At 39.2% G+C, this 23,309-nt stretch overlaps 1 protein-coding gene and 1 long non-coding RNA gene across 9 annotated transcripts in view; one reads left to right on the plus strand and one right to left on the minus strand.

The window, feature by feature from the left end:
- LOC137175505 (uncharacterized) overlaps positions 1–15,392 on the plus strand; it is a 38,470-nt gene extending 23,078 nt beyond the window's left edge. Inside the window, exon 3 of one of the 3 annotated variants that reach the window (XR_010925633.1) lies at positions 1,516–2,823. This is a non-coding gene — a long non-coding RNA (uncharacterized lncRNA). Of the gene's footprint in view, positions 1–20; positions 784–1,515; positions 2,824–14,525 lie in introns of those variants that run through there. The other 2 variants (XR_010925631.1, XR_010925630.1) reach the window with 2 other exon arrangements.
- kcnc2 (potassium voltage-gated channel, Shaw-related subfamily, member 2) overlaps positions 2,941–23,309 on the minus strand; it is a 104,371-nt gene continuing 84,002 nt past the window's right edge. Inside the window, exons 2-5 of one of the 6 annotated variants that reach the window (XM_067581159.1) lie at positions 19,140–20,073; positions 14,499–14,669; positions 5,722–5,845; positions 2,941–4,723 (exon numbers count right to left, since the gene is read on the minus strand). In XM_067581159.1, the coding sequence (XP_067437260.1) occupies positions 4,699–4,723; positions 5,722–5,845; positions 14,499–14,669; positions 19,140–20,073 (1,254 nt within the window). In that variant the 3' untranslated portion in view covers positions 2,941–4,698. The other 5 variants (XM_067581158.1, XM_067581162.1, XM_067581161.1 and 2 more) reach the window with 5 other exon arrangements.

Consider the following 23,309-nt stretch of genomic DNA (forward strand, 5'->3'; position numbering starts at 1 on the left):
TTTTTTTTGTTGTCTCGCAGAGCTGATGCCGGTATTTACGGCGCTCGTGTGTACCCGGCACTTAGCGCACGCCACTACACGCTGCCCTCGTGGTTGTCAATAAGGGGCTCCATGTCAGCTTGTGAGTAATTTAGAGCGTTTTCCGTGGCTTTTTGAGTACGCACCTGGAACAAAGCCTGTAAACGGAGCCCCCACTCTACCGCCTGACTCACTCTGCCCTCGTCGACTACAGCAGTCTCATTACATGGCACTTATCAGGATTTAAATGCCACACTGCGGTATGACAACTTCAGGGCCCAACTTCTTGCTTTCATTTATACATTACGGTGTGTGTAAATATACAAAGTCTGATAATCATCAGTGTCATGTCAGGTGTGCTTGTATCATTGTGTTAGTATACTCTTTATTGTAACTGCTTTCATCTTGTCAGTTTCACATTAATAACTTTTTCTTTCTTTTTTGTAAAATTCCCACTTTTAAAGTTATAATGATGCAGTAATGTGTTCCTTAAAAATGCATTTCAATTTATGATTTGAAAACAGTTTTAACACTTTCTTAAATAATGTATGTGGATCTACTACTGGGAGATAAACATAGTGAAGTTGATCTGTGGATTGGCCATTTCATCATCCACCATTACTATGAATATAGATCAAGATATCGTAAAAGCTACATGGCCCCCAGTGGAGGAATTTTAAATTATGTCTCATAGTATATACTAATCTTTATAGAATACAGTTTTTGCAGTTAATATACAAGAAATAAACATACTTTAACATTTTATACTTTAATACTTTTTTTCCTGATCTGATCTGAAGATCTTTCGGGAGCTGTTTCATCACCCTTCACAACTTATGTTAATGTTTTGGAGGTGTGAGCAGCTCCTCCGTTTCCTTTGGGTAATGCATTATGGAATAATAGTGTACAACAACTGCACACTCAAATATTGAGCAGTTTTTACTCTGCATGCTGACTGTGTTCAGCATATTTAATTTAGTCACTTTTCCATTTTGAACACATTACATCCTCAAAACCTGTTTAGCAGCAATGTGAAGTATGGCATAGCATCATTGGTGACCTTCTGACCTTTCCTTGAGCGCCACCATGGGGCCAAAATTTCCACTTGTACGGGAGGAATATTATGAATCAAATGGGTACATTTCATGAAATTCATCGAGCACATTCCTGCTCCCAGAGGATTTTAATGATTTTAATGACCATGACCTTTACAAGCCAACTTTAAGGTCAAACTTTACATATTGAACACCGCTACTGGAAAGACTCTAAATCATCAGCATGTTCCTCGTTGCATCTGATATTTTTGTATTGTGGGGAGTCATTTTTACTACAGCTATGAATTTACAATCTATCTTTCTATTTATCCACCCACACACCTGTTAAGTTGGTCTGGGTGAAATGTGTGTTTATTTGTGTTTCACTGGGGCAGAACCAATAAGTTTAAAACAGCCTCTGATGCAATATTCATGTCACGAATTTGGTATTTTGGATTTTCAGCAGCTGGCACCGTACACCCCGCCCCCTTCCCAGGCAGGGAGGTGGAGGTTGGGTGGGTGGGTGTGTGGAGGAGGGAGAGAGAGAGAGAGAGGGGGGTCCTGTCCTGAAAAACACACTCCCAGCTCTGGCTGTTTACATCTCTTTGGCAAGTCTGTGGCTGTTTCCATGGCAACGGGTGTAAAGATAGTTGGGATGTCTCAGGGATACAGTGCGCCAACTGCTGCTGATTGCTGGACGTGAGTTGAAGAATGAAGAGGGAACACAGGAAGTGAGAGAGGAGGGCGCCAGCTCACCATTATCTCAGACTGAACCTGTTGGAGAAATCAACGCCACCCGCCAAACAAATGCAGCTACTGTTTTTAGGCACCGGCTGCTTTGTTTGCTTTTTATTCCCTCACTGGGAAATTACACTTACAGGTGCACTAGGCATGATTTTAAGGTTAAACCACACCTATGTTACCAGACTAAATGATAAAGTGCAGCTACAACAATCTCCTCTCCACTAACTGAGATGCTACACATTTTACAGTATGTCATTCTCATTCAAGTCACATAAATATATATATATATATTACATTTACATGTTGGTAACATTACAATTTGTCATCCCCAATCCAAATCTCTGAAGCCTGATGTTCCAGCATCTGGTTTTGTATCTGTTGCTATGGGCAACGACACCACCCAGAACTGTATAACTGAATCATACTTGCATTTGCATATCAAGCAGCTAAAAACGTCTTATTTTTCCTGCACGATGGTGCCGTATTTAAAAAGAAAAAAGAAAACAAGTAGTGATCTGATCAGAATCTCTGTTGGACCATGTGTTAATGGTCAGATATCCTGCAGGAGGGTTTTAGGAGTTGCAGGAATGAAAAAAACAACCCCCCACCCCCACCCCTTACAGACCTTTGTTTTATATATTGTCTTATTCCAGGAAGTTGACTGATCAAAAGTAATCAAAAGATATTAAACACCCCAGATCAGCTGGTTTAAATAACATAATCAGGTAATACTTCATTCAATAATTTCCTGTAATTTCCTTGTTTATATGGTACTGACAGGACAAGACATTGTTCAATTGATACACTTGCAATGGATTAATTCCTATTAACTGCTAGTGTAGCCTGTTTTTGTCTGTTAATGAGAACACAACAGCAGGCAAATACAATTCATAATGTGGAGAATAATAATAAATGCAATATGATCTAAACCTGCAAACAGGTACTTTGGGGTCGAAGCACCTGATGCAACTCTTTAACTTTGGTTTGATGTGCTTTTGTTTGTATGTATGGGATACTTGGGATATTGTTGTTGGGAAACCAACATTTGACTGTGAGCTGTCTGAAGTACTTTTCAGTCACTCTTAAATCTCTGTAGGAAAACAGACCATACACAAGAATATGAAGCAAAGAAAGAAAGCACCAGTTAAAAGATAAATAGTTTATGTGAATCTCTCACATAGCATTTACCTTTACTCTATACACATCATTTTGAACATGATATACAGTATGTCATCTTATTTTATTTTATTTTTTTTTTTACAATTTGACATAATGGTTCTTTTCAGCATGCACTTTAGAATGCCAACAAAAGGCTCCACGAATACAGACTTCAAACTAGAATTTTCCTCACAGTAAAACATACAAAACATGAACTCGGATCAAAAGCCTGACAGTTTGAGGACACGATGGAGAAGCACAGCATCAGACTACCATGACTTTTACAGGTAAGAGCAATGTACTCAACAGTTAGACACAAAAATACATGTTCTGGATTTAAAAAAAATAAACACCTTTTTTTTCAAGTTACAACGTCTTCCTAAAAATACACAAAGAACGGTACCCCTTTGTCAATTCAAAGAGTAAAGCAGCGTGTGTACTACACAAAGAGGATTGTGGGTACAGGGTGACACTTGAATAGCGAGACAACAACTGAGCAGGTCGCAACCGAAATGACACATGAGCTGTGCCACCTGCCAGTCCTCTCTATCAGCTTTTAGAGCTGCATTTTCACTCTGCTTTCCCTCTGCCTTCTTGTTTTAACGGGCTGCTGAAATCACAGTGTGGATCGGCGCTTTTTGTTTTCGGGTGCTTATTGCAAATCCGATTTGATTGTTTGGGTACATGGGATTGCTACTGTGCAGATGTAGCCATTCTAGAAGTCCCACTTTTTTAAAAACTTGGTAAACTTCTGCTACACTTTTGCTCCACCCCCACAAGGGGAAAAGTTTGGAAGAATCAAGTTATGCAGTTTTTTTTTTTTTTTTAGCCACCAGGAGATATGAGGAATATTCTGGTAATAATAATTTGGTTTGTGAAGAGACAAACATCTGCAGCACTAACGCAGGGTAGTTGCATGTTCAATGCACAGCAGGGGACTTCTACAATGGCGACTGCATCACAGGGGGACTCTGTCTCATTCATGTTTGTGCTAAAACTAACTGGAAGAGTGCAGCATCAAGTCCACTCATTGGTCTCCACTGACCTGGCCTTTCAAAACTGCAGATCTTACCCTGGAGTTTTAGGATACACACACACATTAACACACAGCAGAGCAATTAACCTACTGAAAATTACCAAGAGAAACAAAAGCAGAGATGACCATAATGTCACATTTATTCAACTTAGCACATTTGTCTCTCTAAACTGTATATACTGTATGTAGAATTTCATATATGAATACACTCCATTTTTAGAACACAAAGTGCCTCAACTGATACATCTTAATACACTTATTGCGAGGAGGGATACCACAGCAAGAAAAGTGATTGACGTTGAGTGTCACGGCGCAACTTAGCAACCAACGACCTTGTTACCTGACTCACCATCAAAAGACAGATGTGTGGACGGAGCCGCTTGGCCCAGATGTGCTGTGTTGTCATCTTATTTACACGAGCAATATCTATACAGTAGATAGTCTCTTTTAAGGACGTGTCCCGTTTGCTTTGCTCTCCTTTTTTTTTTTCTTTTTTCTCCAGAGTCCCAAAAGAGGAAAACAAAAAGAGAAATCAGGAAAAGGTAAATGCTTATCAAAGTCCTCCCAGATCTTAAGGTTCTTTTCCTGCTTGCTGAGCCATGAGCTGGGCAACTGTCAGCCAGTGGTTTTTGCGTGCGTTCCCATCCATATTGTCCTGTAGGAGTGGCCTTATAGCTCCAAATGGCGTCCTCCCACTGCAATAGGTCCTCATACTGATGACAGTCTCATCCCACTGTCATTCAAATAGGAAATGAACTGTCTAAATAAAATATAAACAGGTCACATCTCTAAATATCAGAAATGCATCATCTGTCTTTGTTGAACATCATTTCAGAATACCTTGTCATGCACATTTGCTATTTAAAATATATGCACAAAAATGACAACATAGTACAAACCTATGGTGCTCTTTATGCATATATACAGAAATATAAAAGCTGCTTTGTATATTGCGGTGGTCTGGGTGGGGGTGATTCAATAATTTGGTCTACAGACAAAGAAAAATGTTTGCAAGAGCTCTTCTTTTTAATTGTTTGACTTTTTGCCGAGCTATGTGTAAGACGCATCTAGCTGTGAGCCAGTTGCTAAGCAACCTTCTGCTTCTGGTATAGACATACTGTAGGGATGGGTGAGGCACATCACTGCATGGTTATGTCTGCTGTCCAACACCTGTTGGACAGCAATTTATGCCTCTCATGAAGAAAAGTCTCCTCAATAATAAATAACACAGCCTTTCAGTGAAACAAAAAGGCTGCCTTAGTTTCATATGAGGTTTAATGACAGTCCTAAAATGTTTTAAGGGAGCTCAGGTTTGTCTATCTGGTTTGGGGGTTTGCAGTTAATAGCCTTTGGTGATGTGCAGTTAAAAAAGCAGAAATGGAAAGGAGGGTTTTTTTTAAGTGAAAATCATGCAAATTTTGTACCAATTCTGGTGGCACATGATGCAAAATACTGTTTTTCTCCTCAGTGATGGTCTCATTTATTTTACACTAATTATGTTACTATTTTAATGTGGTAATAATCCACTGACTAAAATGCTACAAGCAGCACCTTTAATGTTACCATCTGTGCTTCTCTCTGCAACCACATATAGGTATCTCTTCTTATTGATTATTGAATTACCCCCATTTCTTAGTGCATACACACAAAACCACAATTCGTAATTCATGACCAAGTAGGTGAGAGGGTTCTGCACTGCAATCTGAGCCACACACCCATTCAGAAGGTTACCTTTCCGCCATGGCGGTGCCTTTCCCCAAGCCATTAAGATAGAATGCTGCTCTCTGCTTGTGTGAAACCAGTAAAGACAACCTCTTTGCAGTTATCTGTGAGTAAACAACCAGAGACACAACAGCTTTGGTGGCACTCCGTCAAAGAAAAAAAAAACATAAAGAAGGGAGGAGAAAGTTAATTGGAAATAGCAGCAGATGAGCAAAAAACCCACATGCAGAGAGAAACTAACACCCAGCTGGCATTCTGTGTTTTTAGTCTCCTTGATTGTTGGTGAAGCCAATGGCAAAATGAGACACAATACAAGTTAAGTGTACCCCTTCTAAACTCCAATATATATATATATATATATATATATATATATATGCATACATACATATATATATATGTATCTTCTCCTCAAACTCACTGTCCTCACTGTCTGCCTCATCCCTTTTCCCCTGGCAACATTGCTTGCAGACGATGGTTACAGGATGATCCATGCAAAAACATGAGCAGGCCCAGCAGCAGGTGAAGAGTGACAGACTGTATGTGTGCTTGTGTGACTTAAAACACATTCCTGAAAGACAAATCCTCCATCCCGACCCCCATCCCTCCCATCTCCATCCCAAAAATAAACAGCAAACCAACCAAACAAAGACAAAGTCACAGTTGTATGAGGTTAAAATGAAGTGACATCTCTCTTTCTTTTTTTGGAAGCACGTCTTTTTTTTCAAGGTATCTAAATATAGCAACATCTAATATCCCTGATTATTAATATGTCCTTTATTAAATGTTATGGCTGCTACTTCTGAAGCCATCAGTCAGAGTCCTTTTATTGCAAGTCTCAAAGAACGACAACATCGAACTAAAGGGAACTCCAGGTGACACAGGAGAACCGACTAGTTACTGCAGATGTTTGCTGAGCAGATCTACCTTCAAGGGAGAGTGAAGATTTGCTCAGGTGGCCCAGACCACTAATATTAGTCTTAGCTACAAAGTTAAGTACTTAACCACTAGACACAATATCTAGAACAGAGTTCAGATATAATACCAAAGGGAGGTGGCTTGTTTGGGGGTAGAATGTAAGGTGGGTTAGGCCAAAAGTGGCCCAGGGCTGGACGTCTCACAGGATGGAGGGGATAGGGGAACGAGAGCGCCGTAGTGGGCAGGGCGATCCGTAGGGCGAGGTCACAGGAGACAACCTCAGAGCGTTACCAGCCATGCCAGTCATGCCCGCTATGTTGTTTAAGCTCCGGGATTTCTCATAGCCTTCAGATGGGGGGGGCGACAGAGAGGTGGTGGTAGTGGAGGTGGTGTTGGTGGTTGTGCAGGAACAGGACATGAACACACACAGGCAGGCAGGCAGGCAGGCACGCAGGCAGGCAACGATCCGAGTCCGAGCCAGCCGAGTAAACCGAGACAAGACAGGAGACAGGAGTGAGACAGAGCAACGGTAACATACTGTATGGTGAGTGCATGCACAGCACATTTCCTGACAATGACAGTAAGGCAGATTGGAGTCTTAGGCAAATGTTGCTGCTCTGCAGGGAGAATTAACTTCATTGGCTGAGGTAAACCTTAATGGGTGGGGCCAAAGAACCATTATTTTTCTGGTTTATGCTACTGTATGTTCCATCTATTTTGGAAACATGTATCTGACCAGAAAAGATACATGGGACCATCGCATTAATTCCAAGGTTGAAGTTGTAAATAATCTTCTAATCATGTAAATAATTTGGTGGAAATTATTGAAAATGGCTGAACTGTCAAATACATAAAAATGGTTCACTATTATTTGGTAACCTACTTAATTGGTAACGCTTCCTTTTACAGTCACCTAAGTATTTACCCAGTAAATATATGATATATTATAGTATATTATTGGGTAATTGCCACTGATAATAAGTAGGTAAATACATAGAAACTACAGCTGAAATACTAAGAAAAACCTCCACTATTACCCATCAACTCAACTAAGTACCGTGTAGTTGTGACCGGTGTAGGTTGGTAATAACTCAAATATAATTGCGTACTTTCTAGGAAAGTAGGCAACCAATTCTTACGCCTGGCACACACAGCCTACCTCTACCTGAGCAGCGTGTGTGCGTTGCTGAACTACTGCGGCTCTGCGGTGTCCACACAGACAGCGTTGCTGCTGCGGCACTGCTACTGCCAGCCCTATCTTTCTACATAGAGTTTGACTTTGATAATGGCCATCAATAATAGCATTTCTTATATCATTTCATTATAAATTTCATTTATATTTAGGTTAGACAGAAAGAGGTTAAGAAACGTGTGCTCCATTGTGAAAAATAAATAATAACGTGAGATGAAAGCACTTCCTTTCTGTCAGGCATGGTGAGGTCTGGTTGGGACTACTTCTGTGTCACAGGACAGTTTTTTTTATTGATTATATTGATTATTCTGCCAGTTAAGCTCCTGCTGTCACTGCTCCAAGTGAAGAAAATCCCTCCAGACGACACCAAAATCCCCAAATGAGCCAAACACACTCTGACAAACAAACCTCTGAACTAACTGTCAGGAGGGATACTGACAACAAATAAGGAAAATAACAACACCAGATCTCCGTCTGGAAGCAGGTAAAACAACAGGCAGAAGTCCTGGTTTGAACTAATATCATAGAAAGCGACAGAAGTTGAGAAAAGAAGCTTCATGTATAGCTGACTCTCCGCACTGGAGTTCCCTGCCAGAGAGGCTCCCTGCCCTGGTGTGCACTGTGCAGGCTGACCCACAGTGGTGACACTTTGTTTTTTTTCATGTCTGTGACATATTCTACAGATTTACATTGAAAATATAGTGAAAGGTGCAATGTTGCTGGTATTTTGTCAATATGACATTCAACAGATCATTTTCATTGTCTATTTTTGCTGGGAAATGTGCGCATCACACGTCAAAAATAGGCGAGACCCCAAATCTCTAGATGATGCATCGCAGCATGAGATGCATGGCTCACGTAGGCTGAGTGGCTGCTCTAATCTGTTAACATGGGTGCCGAAATGAAAAGCAAGAAGTTTTGCAACGCACACGCACTGCTTACACAGGCTGTGTGTCCCGGCCGTTAGAAACACCTCCTCTATTACCCATCAATTCAAATTACAATTGTAGTTATCCAAGGTTTATGTTGGTAACAGCCCAAGTTGAATTATGTTCTATCTAGCAATTAAGATAGTACAGTACTTTCCAATAAATTGCTTTTTCTCATAAAGTTATTGCTCATGGCTACACCCATTCATAAAGGGTTTATTAGATTTAACTTAAACTTACCACGTAACAACCTCTGCAGAAACAGTTTTCCTCTAGTGTTGTGGTGCATATTAAATACTGTGTATGTTCTTGCAGATGTTTTTTTTACAATTTACTCAGTAAATAAGCTGAAACTGTACTGTAAAAGGAAGCCTTTTTTTGTTTTCACGGTATTACCAGGCACTTACCATATAATTTGTAATAAGATTATTCCCTTTTCCATGCAATCAACACAGATAGCTAAACCTCATCCAGATAGAACATCATTAAATTTGGGCTGTTACCAACATAAACCTTGGATAACTACAATTGTAACTTGAATTGATGGGTAATAGAGGAGGTGTTTCTATGAATTTCTACTTTCCTAGGAAGTACGCAATTCTTACCAACCTAAAACAACTGCATGGTACTTAGTTGAGTTGAGGAGTAATAGTGGAGGCTGTAGTTTCTCTGTATTTACCTACTTATTACCAGTGATAATTACCCAATAATATACTGTTATTTACCATATATTTACCAGGTAAATACTTAGTAATTAAGGGACTGTAAAAGGAAAGGTTACCACTTAATTTGAAAACACATTACGGTCACTTCAGATTGTCAGAGGGTAATTACAAGCAGCTGAGTGGGGAAAACCATCCACATCTGCGTCTGAGATATTAGGAATCTCTGATAGCTACAGTATCTCCCACTTGGCAAAAAGAACTGCACAAATGTCAACAAACCAGCGGCAAAATGGCTGCAAAGCTGTCAACTACACAATCTGTTAAACCTGACTTTACATTAAGTGAAAAGATGACTATTTTTATAGCTGATACTAGCTAGGTTTTATCTAACCTATCTGTATTGACAGTTGCTAGCATACATTTCCATGTATAGTAACGTTTTCAAAGGTTATGCCAATATCTTTTAAAAGAAGCGGAGGCCCTAAGTTTTAACAACACTAGACATGTGTCCTCTACGGCCTTTATGCTACATTTGTGCCATGTTGGCAGAATGGAAAAAACAGGAAACATGGCCCATTACTCCAACTTGGGAATGTAGTCACACAAGATAAATGGGATCTACATTTACTTACATTTTTGTAATGACTCATTAACAAACAATTTAACAAGCTGAATTCATTGTATTGGTGTTGATAATTAGGTGTTCAAATGTGACTGCCAGCCATGGTTGCTTTGCAGCCATCTTTTTTTTTTTTTTCTGATTTGTTAACACTTCTGTTTTTCCTTTTCCCAAGTGGGGGATATTGTACAGTAACTCATAGTTTCGGCCTATACGTAAAATATCTATATATGTTAGCTGGACTTATGTTAGCTTGCTAGGTATGCCAGCTAGCTAAAGTGCTGATGTTCCAATATGATGAATGTTATGGTTATGAATGGATGAAATAATGAAATCACTTCCATTTCTATTTTGGCCAGTTTCTTCTCTGCCATTTCAGGCTGCCATTCAGCTAATGATGGTTCTATGGCTCCACCCACTCAGTCAACCAATCAGATTGCTTCAAACTCTATAGCAGCTCTGTGTCTGAGACATGGCTGTGTGATTAAAACTCCAGACTGCCAGAGTAAATGTACCAACCCATTAGTCAAATTAGAGCTATTGCTATAACTAGTGGTATAGAAGAATAGAATAATACACCAGAAGTCATTCATCTCATGGCATCATCATTAGTATTTCATCTCACAAGAAATTGTTTAAGTCTATAGATCTTACAAATGTATAATAAATGGAAAAAAGTTTAAGGAATGCTTGTATACACCAGTCATACAGAGCCAAGTGTACACCTTTAGACTACCAACATGTACATTATCTATCAAATATAACTGTTTATATGTGTATAAATCTAGGTTGTAGCCTGCACATACTGATGATGATGATGATGATGATTAAAAAGTCCTTACTTATTAATTCTTCAGTTATCTGTACAGAATCACACTTTACAACAGCTCAAACTTCTAAAAATGCAGCATGTGATGCACGCTGGCAAATTTGCATTTGGTTACTTGGTGCAAAATAAACAAGCAAGCCAAAGCAGCCAGATCATTAATGGAACATGCCAGTCAGCTGGTGTAAGCACTGATGAAGAACAGCTAATGGGAACGTGGCCTCATTACCATACTGCATATGGCACCATTTGTTTCACCGAGAGGGAGGGCGTAAATTAAACCGGGGCTATTTCAGAACCAGCCAAGCAGGCAGAACAAAGGGTGGACTGGGTCCATGCCAACAGGTAGTGAGGCTAGAAAGGACCTGATGTTTAATGCATTGGCGCCAGTGTGGCGGCAACTGCAGAGATAGAAACACTGAAGGCACAGCTGCTTGGCCGCCTACGTCAAAAAAACAGAACTGGCGAGGTGCCCTGCTGTGAGAGAGACCACAATAATGGGCTCTCTAGAGGATCTGGACCACATGTACAGTAGTTTAACCTGCTGACTATCTCAATACTCAGCTTGAAAAGCATCAACAAGATAGAATAGGGCTCCACAAGTGAACCTAAATGATGTATCTCATTAGAACTCTTTAGAAATGGGGGCTAAAATTTAATTTAACAAAATCTTCCTTTTAATGAGTGGCACTATAATGGTGTGATAGCACTGATTTGCCTGCTATAGAGTGAGTACAGCAGTACTGTAAGGCTATAGAGCAATACCACTGAAAGCAGGACATTTAGAGAGCTTCCTAGAGAGGCAGTTAAATTCTGATAGAAAGCAATTAGCCGAGGCTTAACACTTTCACATTACTGTGCAGATTAACACAACATTAATGCCCCAAGATGCCTGAGATAAAATTGATGAATTAAGCCAACAAACACCTTATGTGGTGTCTAAATATTATTTTAGTGTGGTCAAAAGGAGATTGAATCTGAAAGTATTTTACATAAGTATGGTGTTTTATGATTTTGCTGTAGTGAACACCCATCAAATCAGCTGCAGCATGAGTTCATTTCCACTGTGTGAACTTCTCAGTTTATACATCTTGGTTCATGACCTTTTTGGGCTTTGAAATGGCATGGGACAGCAACAAGGCTTTTTGATAATGCAGCAGATGTGAACTTCACAATGACCTTTAGCTTGGGTTAAAGTGTTTGGAAAGTCGAGCCCTTTCTAAGTCTGACCTTTCCACCGTGGCATCGCTACATGACTGAAGGTGATGACTGACAGGCAAATAATTTGGGCAAATCTGACAGCAAAATTTGAAGACAAATTTCATCAGTTTTATTTCTCATTGGAAACAATGATGAAAAAAGATATCGGTTTCAATATCTAGGTAAGCTTCATGACTAATTGGCAAAGTTTCAGCATTGTCCAATTAGAAACAAGAGTCAGGTCACTGCGGTGGTGCAGAACCATGGTCAACTCATAATGATTGGTGAATTGACTTCTTCATTAATACAAATATTAAAACTTGCAGTAACAATATATTATTATCAAGGGCTTGGAACTGACTGTTTGCAAAACCCTTCCCACAAGCAGTGATTATCATTCATAGCTTAGCAAATGTAACTGTCAAACTTTGGATTTCTTCACGTGTGCATGGGGCTCTATAAGAATGATACTCAGTATCTTAAAGATTTTAGAGTTTTTTGCGCCTTTCTAAAGCCAAAAATACATGAGTGAAAGGATGGATTAAAAAGTCTGCAAGCTGCTAATGTTAGCATGCTTGGCTAACTAGTCAACACTACCTAGAAAAGTGACCCAGGTTACTTTCAAGGCTAGAAGTTAGCATATCATTACCTAACAACATTATCACACTACATTATCAGCTTACATGTTACGTTCAAAAAATCCCCACAGGATTGACACGTCCACTGTTTGGGAGCTGGTTTAACACTGGAATATCAGAGTTTAAGGTGACATTTGCAGCTCTGTCCTACTCTGTGTTGGATATGGGTATGTTTATTCAAGATGACTTTGCCAAACTCCTTCTCATTCTCAAACCCTTCTCTAATGTAAAAGGGAAACCTATACTGTTTGAAAATACTAACAATAAAGCATAAATCTTAACTATGCTGTTTGTAATTTATGTACAGTATCAAATGTTTGGACACACTTTCTCATTCAAGTGAATGGGAAGATGTGTCCAAATTTTTTACTGATACTGTATTTCTATGGTAAACATCTGAATGGTGTGATGTTAGACAGAAAATTGTTTGAAATAACATTTTTTCTCATAATACTTCTAAAGTACTGTGGCTAACTAACCATCCAATATAAGAGTAATGCATTATTTCCATGTTTTCTACATGGATCATCAACTGGTGAGCTTGCTGACTTCTTGTAGGTGACATGTTGCTTTAGCTTCAGTCCTTTTTGCATTATTGCACAAGTTAAGGACTGAAAGGTTTCAAAAATTAACACAAGCTTTGAATAATAAGTCTGCCACCATTATGACTGTAAACTGTATATGTGCAGTGCTAGAATGGAAAGCTTGACAGACTAGTAACAGTGCCTATGAGGAACTGCGGGCATAGCAAAGTGTCAGTTAAAAGGCCTTCATACTGTAATTAACTGACTTTTGTGTTGATGAAAATTATGCTCTCCACATATTCATAATTATGTCTTTTTTTGGTCTTATCTTAAAATACAGAATGTAACATATTTTGTATGTTAGATAAAAAGGCTATATTTATTTGATTTGAATATGAATGAATCTACTGTATACACTGGTGATTAGCTGGGACAGCTTTTTTAAGTAGTTGCAAATGTTAGTGTGTTACAATGTAACAATGAAGAAGTCAACATGTTTATGAGTTGATGGGATTCAAATCTATTAATTTAACAATTTTAATTCCTCTGATCGTATGTATCTGAAATATCTGCTGGTGTATCATTACCTTAAAGCAGATGATATACTGGGCAATTAATCTGGGAGCTGAACATGGGCAATGAACCTGGCAACAGCCAAAAAAGTGAGACACAAGGTCAGAAATATATTCAAGTGTTTCCAGGCAACAAGAAAGCATGAATAAATTGTAAAGAAAGCAACAGTTCTGAGTTCTGCCGATCAGAGTTGCCAAAAAAGTTGTGCTATGTGTCACTGCTGAGAACCACAGCAGCAGCACCTTCTGGATCAGGGGTTACGTTACCTTAGCTCGCTAGGCCTGAACAAACAGCCTTCCCCCCTTCAGGGATGTGGGTGTCCCAGTCACTAAGGATACGGATCAGCTGATGAGGATTGTGACTGATGTTTTCTCTATTTTTAATACAATTTTTTTAAAATAAAATTATTTTTTAATAATAAACTCATCTGAAAACTGAACTGCTCTGTTTTTTGAGATTATTAAACAAATATTCCACACATACTGGTGGTGGTCACAGGAAATCCCTTAGAGATGAAACCTAACCAGACTTGGACTGCATAAGAATCAAAAATGAAACAGTATCAATGCACAATAGCAAGCATGAATTTCAGAATGATTCTGTATAAGACAAGGAAATATTGCATGCCTTTCAAACAAATGAAGACCAAAAATCCATACGTATTTTAAAACATTAACTCAAAGTTGAATTTCAACATGCAGTTACCTGTTTTCCGTATCCCTCCATCTGCAGGGCAGGTGTAGTCACTAGCAGCAAGCAGAAAACATGTTCCCCCACTTCGGCGGTCCTGCTCCCGAGTGCTGGACCTTCGCATGGGGACCCTCTCCTCTGGAGACATGGTCAGGTCACTGCCCCCGCTGCAATCTGCTGACAGAACTGCAAGAAAGGAATTAACACAGATTACAGACATGAATATGTCCTGCCAGGCTGAAGCGATTGATTCACTTATTCTTATTAAGTCACATGCCATGTACACTGAAACAAGCTTGTTTGCTGTAATCATTCCACTTGTTCATAATAGGGATGTGCAGAGGGCCCAGTATTTGTATTTGTCGCAGCAAAATTATTTATATTTGTATTTTTTATTCGAATAAAAGTGGAAATAGGCGTAGAAATCCAGTTTTTGTTTTTATTACACTTTTAATTTTAGGATATTAAAGTGTTAAAATAAGTGTTTATGAATAAACTACCTTACAAAGGAGGTCCCCACACCAGGTCTCAAACTCGAGTCCTCCAGATCATAGACGACTGCACTGACTACTGAGCTAAACTGAGTGCATTGCCAATGTGCAGACAGACCTCTACCTATTTATACAACCATAACACAGACAGCACAGTATGTAATGTGTAGAGAAGAACTTCAAAGGCGATTCTTGCTTTGCACTTTTCATTTACTGCCTATTTTTTACAACCTAACTTTGTGGAAAGGAGAAGGGGAACACCAGGTTACAGAGAGTCTCTTGTAAGTACTTCACTTGTGTCAGTAGCTCAGCTTTATCTCTGGGGAACATGATGTCCAAATAAGAGACCTGCTGATAGACGTAACAGCGGAGCAGAGGAGAGAGACTGAGATAGTTTTGTAACCAAACTGTGCTCTGGTATTTGACATGGTTTTTGTTTTTCTTCCCAAAAACAAATCATTTTCTGAAATATTTCTACAATAAATGTTTGTTAAAAACCCACTATTTGTGCTTTACTGAATAATGTACTTGGATTCGGGCACCCCCCAAGTCCACAATGGCCGATCCCTTCATAATGTGCTTCAAATAGAGGAGATGGGGGACTGGAGGCTGTAGCAGTCGAGTTAGACAAATATAGATCTTCCACAGTCAGTCCTTCCAGTACAGAATTCCCTCTTTGTGCTTCCTTGGACAGTATCTCTGTGCTGAGCTGCGGTAGAGGTATATTACCATATAAAGGGAATTTCACACTAAAAAGACAGTAAAATTGGAAGATACCTACTTCCTTTGTTTAACTCAAATGGCTGAGGCCTCATATTTTACAGTTTTACAGTCTGTAATTGCCTAATAACGACAACTTTTCTTTAGTGGGAGTTTACTTGAAATTGTCTTTAGTGTAATATTGCACAATAAATTTAAGAATAAAACATGATTTTTTATCAAGATGTAGTTCTAATAAAACTGATAGATTTTACTAGAATGGACTCATGTCATTGTTATGTTGTCTGTAAAAATGACTTCCAAGTTACAAACATGTCTTTAAAATGTGAACTCTTACTGCATAGATATACTCACTGAGTAAAAATCTTCTATTATCTTAAACACATCTACTCCTCTCATTATTAATCTACTATGACAGGACACTTCCGAAAGGATTAGTAAGATCAAGGAGGCCACTTAAAATGATAAGGTTTGATTTTAACAAAGCCAAATTTGTGCATTGTCTTCTTTAGTTGCACTGACAAAAAATTCAAGGAACTAAATGCAAAATAATGATTTATATAAATTAAAAGACACTTGAAGTTATATATTATAAAATATAATATCTCTCTATTCCCTTACATTTTTTTCTCACAATCTGACAACTCACAATACAATCTAGCTAACATTACTTAAATGTTATGGTTAGTAATTATATTCTCTCTGGGGAGCAATGAAAAGGAAACATACTTCCCATTGGTATATTCTCAGTGGTATATAAGCAGAGAGAGAGAGAGAGGGTTTGGTGGGTGAGGGAACAGGGGAGTTTCGTGGTGACAGGGGAATCACAATCACGACAAACATCAAACAGCCTTCCACATAAAAAGCCTGTGCCAAATGTCAAACCGACGCACAGCACAGCAGAGGTCGAAGGTAAGACAGAGTGTTGAGTTCCAGTTGATCACAAAGACACATTGTTTTCTTATGGGCCAATGAGGATTTACAACCAAAACAACCGTTTTTACTAGTGGGATGCCTGCATTTGCCATACTCAAAGGACAAGGATAACATTGATCTTTATGTTATTCTCAATAAATCTCTTGAAAAGACCAAAACCAGCAATAAATTTATAGTACTAACAAGTATTATCTGTGAAGCCACAGCCTGATATAACTGTTGCCTCTGTGCCAAACAACTCCATTTCTGCCCAAAAACTATTAAAAGCTTATAAACACTGTTGCATTTAGATGACCTACTGTATTCCATCATGACAATCAGGGAGGCCAGTGTAATATATTCTTCTCAGCATGTAAAAGTGGAGCTGTGTGTGCTGTATGCTCCAGAGCCTGAAAATGCTGTGGCAGTTTCACAACCGCCATGTCCATTGTAATGATGGAATATGTCATGAATTGCATCAGTGTGTTTTTTTTTTTTTATATGTTTTTAATAGTTTTTGGAAGACATAGAGGCATAAACTATATTAGGCTTTGGCTACAAAGGCAATAATGGTTAGTAGGATAAATTCATTATTGGTTTTAGTCATGTCATTTGATTTGTTGTCAATAATAAAAAGATAAAATAATACCAGTGTTTTCTTTTTAAGGGGTCTGACAAACTCCCTACGCCTGTCAAACCTGCCGTTCTCACATGGCACATATGCAGTTTACAGTGATAGCAATGGCAGATTAACCACTTGATATTCTCAATATTTGAAATGATAATATTATATATCATACTTGAAGGAATGGGCCATGATGACAGACACAAATAGACAAAAGCAAACGTCTCGTCTCTAGCAGGCGTTTTGGTGAAATGACACTATTCACTAGCAAATTTTATCAGTAGAAAGCTAGCTCATTAAGCTAGCTGCATGAGTTGGTTGAAAACGCTGTCCTGACTTTTCAATGCTTCCAGCAGATTTATTTCAAAACAAGTCAGCTTGAAGTATTAAAAAGTGTCTTGTAAAAGGGATGTTAGAGATGCACTTGATGACTATAACAGTGTGCTAAGAGTCTGAATGCTAATTAGCTGCATGTCCCTCTCCAGCTAATGATGCATGTGGAGGACATGTAACATTGTAGCATTGTTATAAGGGCTGCTAACATTACAGAACTGCTAACATTACCCTAAACTTTGATAGATTCCAGGACTGGCTTCCACACTGTGGAGAAATAATAATTAATGATATGCTCCTTGGCCTCGGAAGTAATGCTCAGCTACTTTTTCCTGGTAGAAAGCTAGTAGCTAGACATAGCAGCCTACGTTGAAGCAGATAAGCACACAGAAAAGCTTAAAAAAGGGTATTGCTTGAGTCCTGCTCTTACAACAGCTCCGTGTGCCTCAACATGTGGAGAAATCCTACACTTGACAGGCCTGCTGTGCCTAGTTACTGTTGCTAAGCTCTGCCTTTCAAATTGCTGTTCAGGGAGTGTTAATGAACAGTCAGTTACTTATAATAGTAACATAATACCATCAAGTAAGAAAATGTTCAGTTTAATACAGAAATAATCATGCAGAAATGTTCATGCTACAGTGAATTTCTATTAATGATAGTAAATATCCAAAAAGTTACTTTCTTTAGATTACTATAAAGGTTTTTAAATGAAATTTTTTCGATTAATTAATCCCTGAGTAAATCCATATATACTGGAAGTTGACAAGTCCTCCTCAAATGTGACCAAAATGAATATACAGTATATGTAAAAGAAACCTTTCACATTGTAACAAAAAGAGGGAGGCAATCTAAAGGACATTGAAAAGGAAAGTAACCTTGCTGGCTCTATATTTTAAATGACATCTGAGGAAATCACACAGGCAACTAAACCAGATTGATTCTGTTTGTGCATGCAGTTGAGGAATTAATTTTTCTATGCTTATTAAATATAAGGTTCCGAGACCTATTCAAATTGACTGTGAGAAGCTTGGAGTGTGCACCTACCCTCAGGATTGTCTGCACTAGAATTCAAAGAAAATCAGTATACAGAGGTCGACACTAATTTCCATCAAAGATGTATCAGTGTAAATTATTGACATGAGCCTAAAGGGAAAAACAGCCACCTACGGTCTAAGCCACAATTGAACAATCTCTACTGGAAGAAACACTTCGACACAAGGACTCTGGATTCTTATCAGCATGAGCTATTCCAATGCTTCTCCTTCTCTCAATACCTTTTGCATTGCCTCCCTTATCACTGTGGCAACCGGAGATGAGGGCTGCAGGGCAAAAGAGCTCAGTCTTTTGTGAGGGAACTGCTGTGGCGTTTGTAAGTCTCGAGGGGGAGAAACCACTCCAAGTCTCAGGGGAAAATCTGTCAAATGGTCACTGCTTTCTACCTGAGATGAGGTCCCTTATGTATTCTCCTCACTATCACTACATGAATAATACTCTTGCTGAACTTAACTACTGAGGTGTGGTTGGTCATAATTTTCTCTCTCATATGGACTTGGTCTGGCCATATGGTCTTACCTGAGCGGTTGCGTTCTAGTACCCTGCTCCCTTTGACGTGGCACAGGTCACCTTGAGTGCTGTTGCAGGTAGTGTTGAGATCGGCTTTGCAGTAGGTGGGAGACCCTCCCTGCACCACCTGAGGGATGTGTTTCTTCCTCTTCTTGGGCAGCTTCTGCTTGGCCATGGCCAGGGAGTAGTACATCCCAAAGTTATTGACGATAACAGGCACAGGCATGGCTATTGTCAGCACGCCAGCTAAGGCGCATAATGCCCCCACCACCATGCCTGACCATGTCTCTGGATACATATCGCCATAGCCCAATGTAGTCATGGTTACCACAGCCCACCAGAAGCCGATGGGGATGTTCTTGAACTTGGTGTGGAGGCTAGCAGTGGGGTCATTGGGCTTAGCGCCGATGCGTTCAGCATAATAGATCATAGTGGCAAAAATTAACACTCCCAATGCCAGGAAGATGATGAGCAGCAGGAATTCATTGGTGCTGGCCCGTAGAGTGTGGCCCAACACCCTAAGCCCCACGAAATGACGTGTTAGCTTGAAGATACGCAGGATACGAACAAAGCGCACCACCCTGAGGAACCCCAACACATCCTTGGCAGCCTTTGAAGAAAGGCCACTCAGCCCTACCTCCAAGTAGAAAGGTAGGATAGCCACAAAGTCGATGATGTTGAGTACGCTCTTAACAAACTCCAACTTGACCGGGCAGAAGGTCACACGCACCAGGAACTCAATGGTGAACCAGAAGACACAAACGCCCTCGACGTACGTGAGCGCGGGGTCAGTTTCAATCTCGTACTGTGGGCCCGAGTCTGGCAGGCTGCTGTTCCGCATCAGCTCTGTCTTGTTAATGATGGTGTTGAAAGCCTCATGAGTCTCCAAGCAGAAGGTGGTGATGGAGACCAGGATGAAGAACAAAGATGCAAAGGCAATAAACTACAGGAGAGGGAAAGAGAAAAGAGAATAACATAAGTTACTACAAACGTGGTATTTCAGGTAATTTGAACCATGACATCCTATGCACTATACTTGATTAGTGTGCATACAACACCAAGATCAATCATTTGATTTACTCTTGAGAAAAAGGGTGAACTCAGACAAGTTTAATTAACATCAATTTGAATGGACTCCAGAGAGAGGAGCAATCAATTAGCAAGAGCAACAAATAAAACACACACTTTGGCATGCTCCTTGTGGAAATGTAGCATGGGAATGCAGATGTAGTCAGATCTAATTTACTGCTGTTGGTATGTTGGGCAGTTGGCAGTAAAGCAAGCAGGGAATTGGTTAAACCAACCACGCAACCTTAGAATCATTAGGGAATTGGGAAAGGTATTTTTTTATGCATTGCTTTTATTTTGTCCATTTGTAAATCTCTTATTGAATTTTAGCATATGAAGTCATGTTTGTTTTTGTTTTACCACATCTTCATGTACTTACAATGTATAATGTTGGGGTGTTGTTCTATTTACCTGGTTTTCAGAGTTTTTCAATTGTCCATTAAAGTAGGAGGGGAAGAATTGTAAACATGACAGAATGCATCCATGTAGAATCTGTGGTTCCGAAACTTTTTTGTTTGTTGCCCCTTAAGTTAAAGCAATGTCGACTTGTGATACTTTGTCACAGGCTGCATATGTGTACTAGTTGTGACCAAGTCAACTAAGAATTACTCTTTCCCTTGCTTCTATTCAGAGGCTTGAAGAAGTAAAATTAAGAGAAAGACAAAGATTAGACAGTCTGAAAAAAACTTAACTTTCTGCAATAGAAATATGTTTTTCCTTCTTTCTTATCATCTTGTGAAACCCTCAGATTTATCTTGTTTCAGGTAATTCAGGAACTACTTGTTAGGTATGACAAAATAATTTCAATTCAAGGTACACTTTCAATCATTTGAAGAATCTCAAACATGGATGGAGTTTGTTCAGCATAGAATTTGCTTAGTTGTAAGAACATGTGACCTAAGTATGGAACCGGGGTCACGTGATAACAAGTGGTCATATATGTGGGATATCCCTTGTCTCTGTTGAAGGATGGTCTTTGGCGTCGAATGCAGATGGCTTCCTGGATCCATGACAACTGAGCAAACTCCATCTGTTAAAGAAGCCCTGAAAAAAACTAGTAAGTGGCCTTGAGTTGAGATTATTTTGTCAATTTACTATTTCTAAGGTCAAGAATGAACTTTCATGCTCTATTAGGTATTCACTAATTAATAGCTCCTTACTCAAATTTACTCTAATTTTAAGTGACAGTTGAAAGGTATATATTGTTTCACAATTTAACGTAATGCTTTACAATTGACCTCAATCAATCAATGGAGTCTGCCATGGTTGGTGTGAAACTGGTAGCCCAACTGAGCCTAATAAACCTTCTGAATGAACACGCTGGTGTACTTCTGCTGGAAACAGATAGTTCTTGCCATTACAAGCAACATTGTGTCATCTCCAACACTGTCTGTGATCACTTATTTTGCATCCCAATATAGAACACAACACAGATGTTAAATTGGATACAAATGAAAACCATCTTTTCTCACTCGTCCCCCTTGCGTCTGGGTAGCAGTGTCTAAAGGCAAAGTCAGGCAGCATTAGCAACAGCTAAATAGTCCTCTTGGGTGCTATTTGGTATCCGCTTCATTCATATTTACTGCCAACATGAAGAAATGCATAGAAATAACTGTTTTATTGCGATGCTCTATTCTCACCCGCTTTGGGCAAGCCAATAGAGGGAGAAACAAAGTGATGTCATGGAATATTCGATTTGTTAGCATTGCAGGAATATAAAAATGTTACTGGCAATGAGGACAAGCAATCTTAGTGCATGGCAATAACTGACAATGCAGCAGTAGGTTCAGAGTACATCAATATGAATCAATACCTCCTGTACATTTTATCAATATAAAGTTTCTGTCAGAAAAATCCCAATCATACTTGAGTTAATGGAAAATAATTTAAGTAACTTCTTTTGCCATTTTGCCATCTTTGGTTTGGCAAAATTATAGCATGTTGATACACTGCAGCTGAATCTGTAAGGCAACATTATTAAATGATGAGTCATATACAGATTTTATTTAGTTTTTCTCTCAACAGATCATGTTTTGTTTTGGTGTTCTTTTGCAAAGTGTTTAATGAACCACCTGTCAGATGCAGAGCTCACATCCAGCGATTCCACTGGCCTGGAAGAAGCTCTGGCTGAATGTGCAAACATCCACGTCTCTTTCCGAGAGCTAGACGGAGCAGATTTCCACACATGCAGCCTACTATGCTCCTTTCTCCACCTTCCTCCCACTATCCATACACTTGTGCGCTCTGCCTACTAAGCTCTAAAGAAGTCGTTTCACACCCTGCCTTGTTTTTGGATTGCATGACTCACACACACTGAAAATATCACTGCCACTATTTGGGTCACCCTGCTCATGAACTGTGTGCGTGCATTCAATCTACCACTGTTAGCATGCGCTCTGGTCATATATTATACATGTGCCTTTATCGTTCTGTAAGTGCATGTGTTCATCCTGCTCATTCGCTGCTACTGTTGTAAAGCCACAGCGTGTTGCAAAATGACACATTCAGTTTGACGAGGTTATTCAGCATCACTCAGGAGTTACTCAGCACCATCAACTTTCTACATTCAGTAACCAGGCAAGGACATCACCTTTTTAATTTAATGAATTATAGAGTGTGTGACAACACTAAATATGTCATGCAGCTACTTGCAGTGATAAACTTTCTTATTCACAAGTTAAAAGTTAAAAGAATGCCTGTTATGAACACTGACCTTGTAATTTTCTTTTGTATTATACACAGTAACGTATCAGTAACATAGTGAATGTTATAGCATCACAAGAACAAGAGAACAATGTTTTTATGTTTCCAGCTCCAACATTGCTTTTGGCTGCATTGCATTTTATCTATTAAGGCTGCTGTAAATATAGGAATTTCTGTCTTCACTTTCCTCTATACACTAATCCAGGTTGTAGGCAGATGTAAAAATTCATTCAATCATTACAGCACTAGCATCTCACTTGTAAAACTGCAGTAACACTGTGCACTGGACTGTACTGTGTATAAAGGACTTAACTTCATCAAATACCACATGATATAAAGGTTATAATCTGACAAACCTTTCAATTAAATGTAGTCATTTTTTTAACAGATGGATTAATGTCTTTTCAC

The sequence above is a fragment of the Thunnus thynnus genome, chromosome 23, assembly GCF_963924715.1.
Source record: "Thunnus thynnus chromosome 23, fThuThy2.1, whole genome shotgun sequence".
Classification (NCBI taxonomy): domain Eukaryota; kingdom Metazoa; phylum Chordata; class Actinopteri; order Scombriformes; family Scombridae; genus Thunnus; species Thunnus thynnus.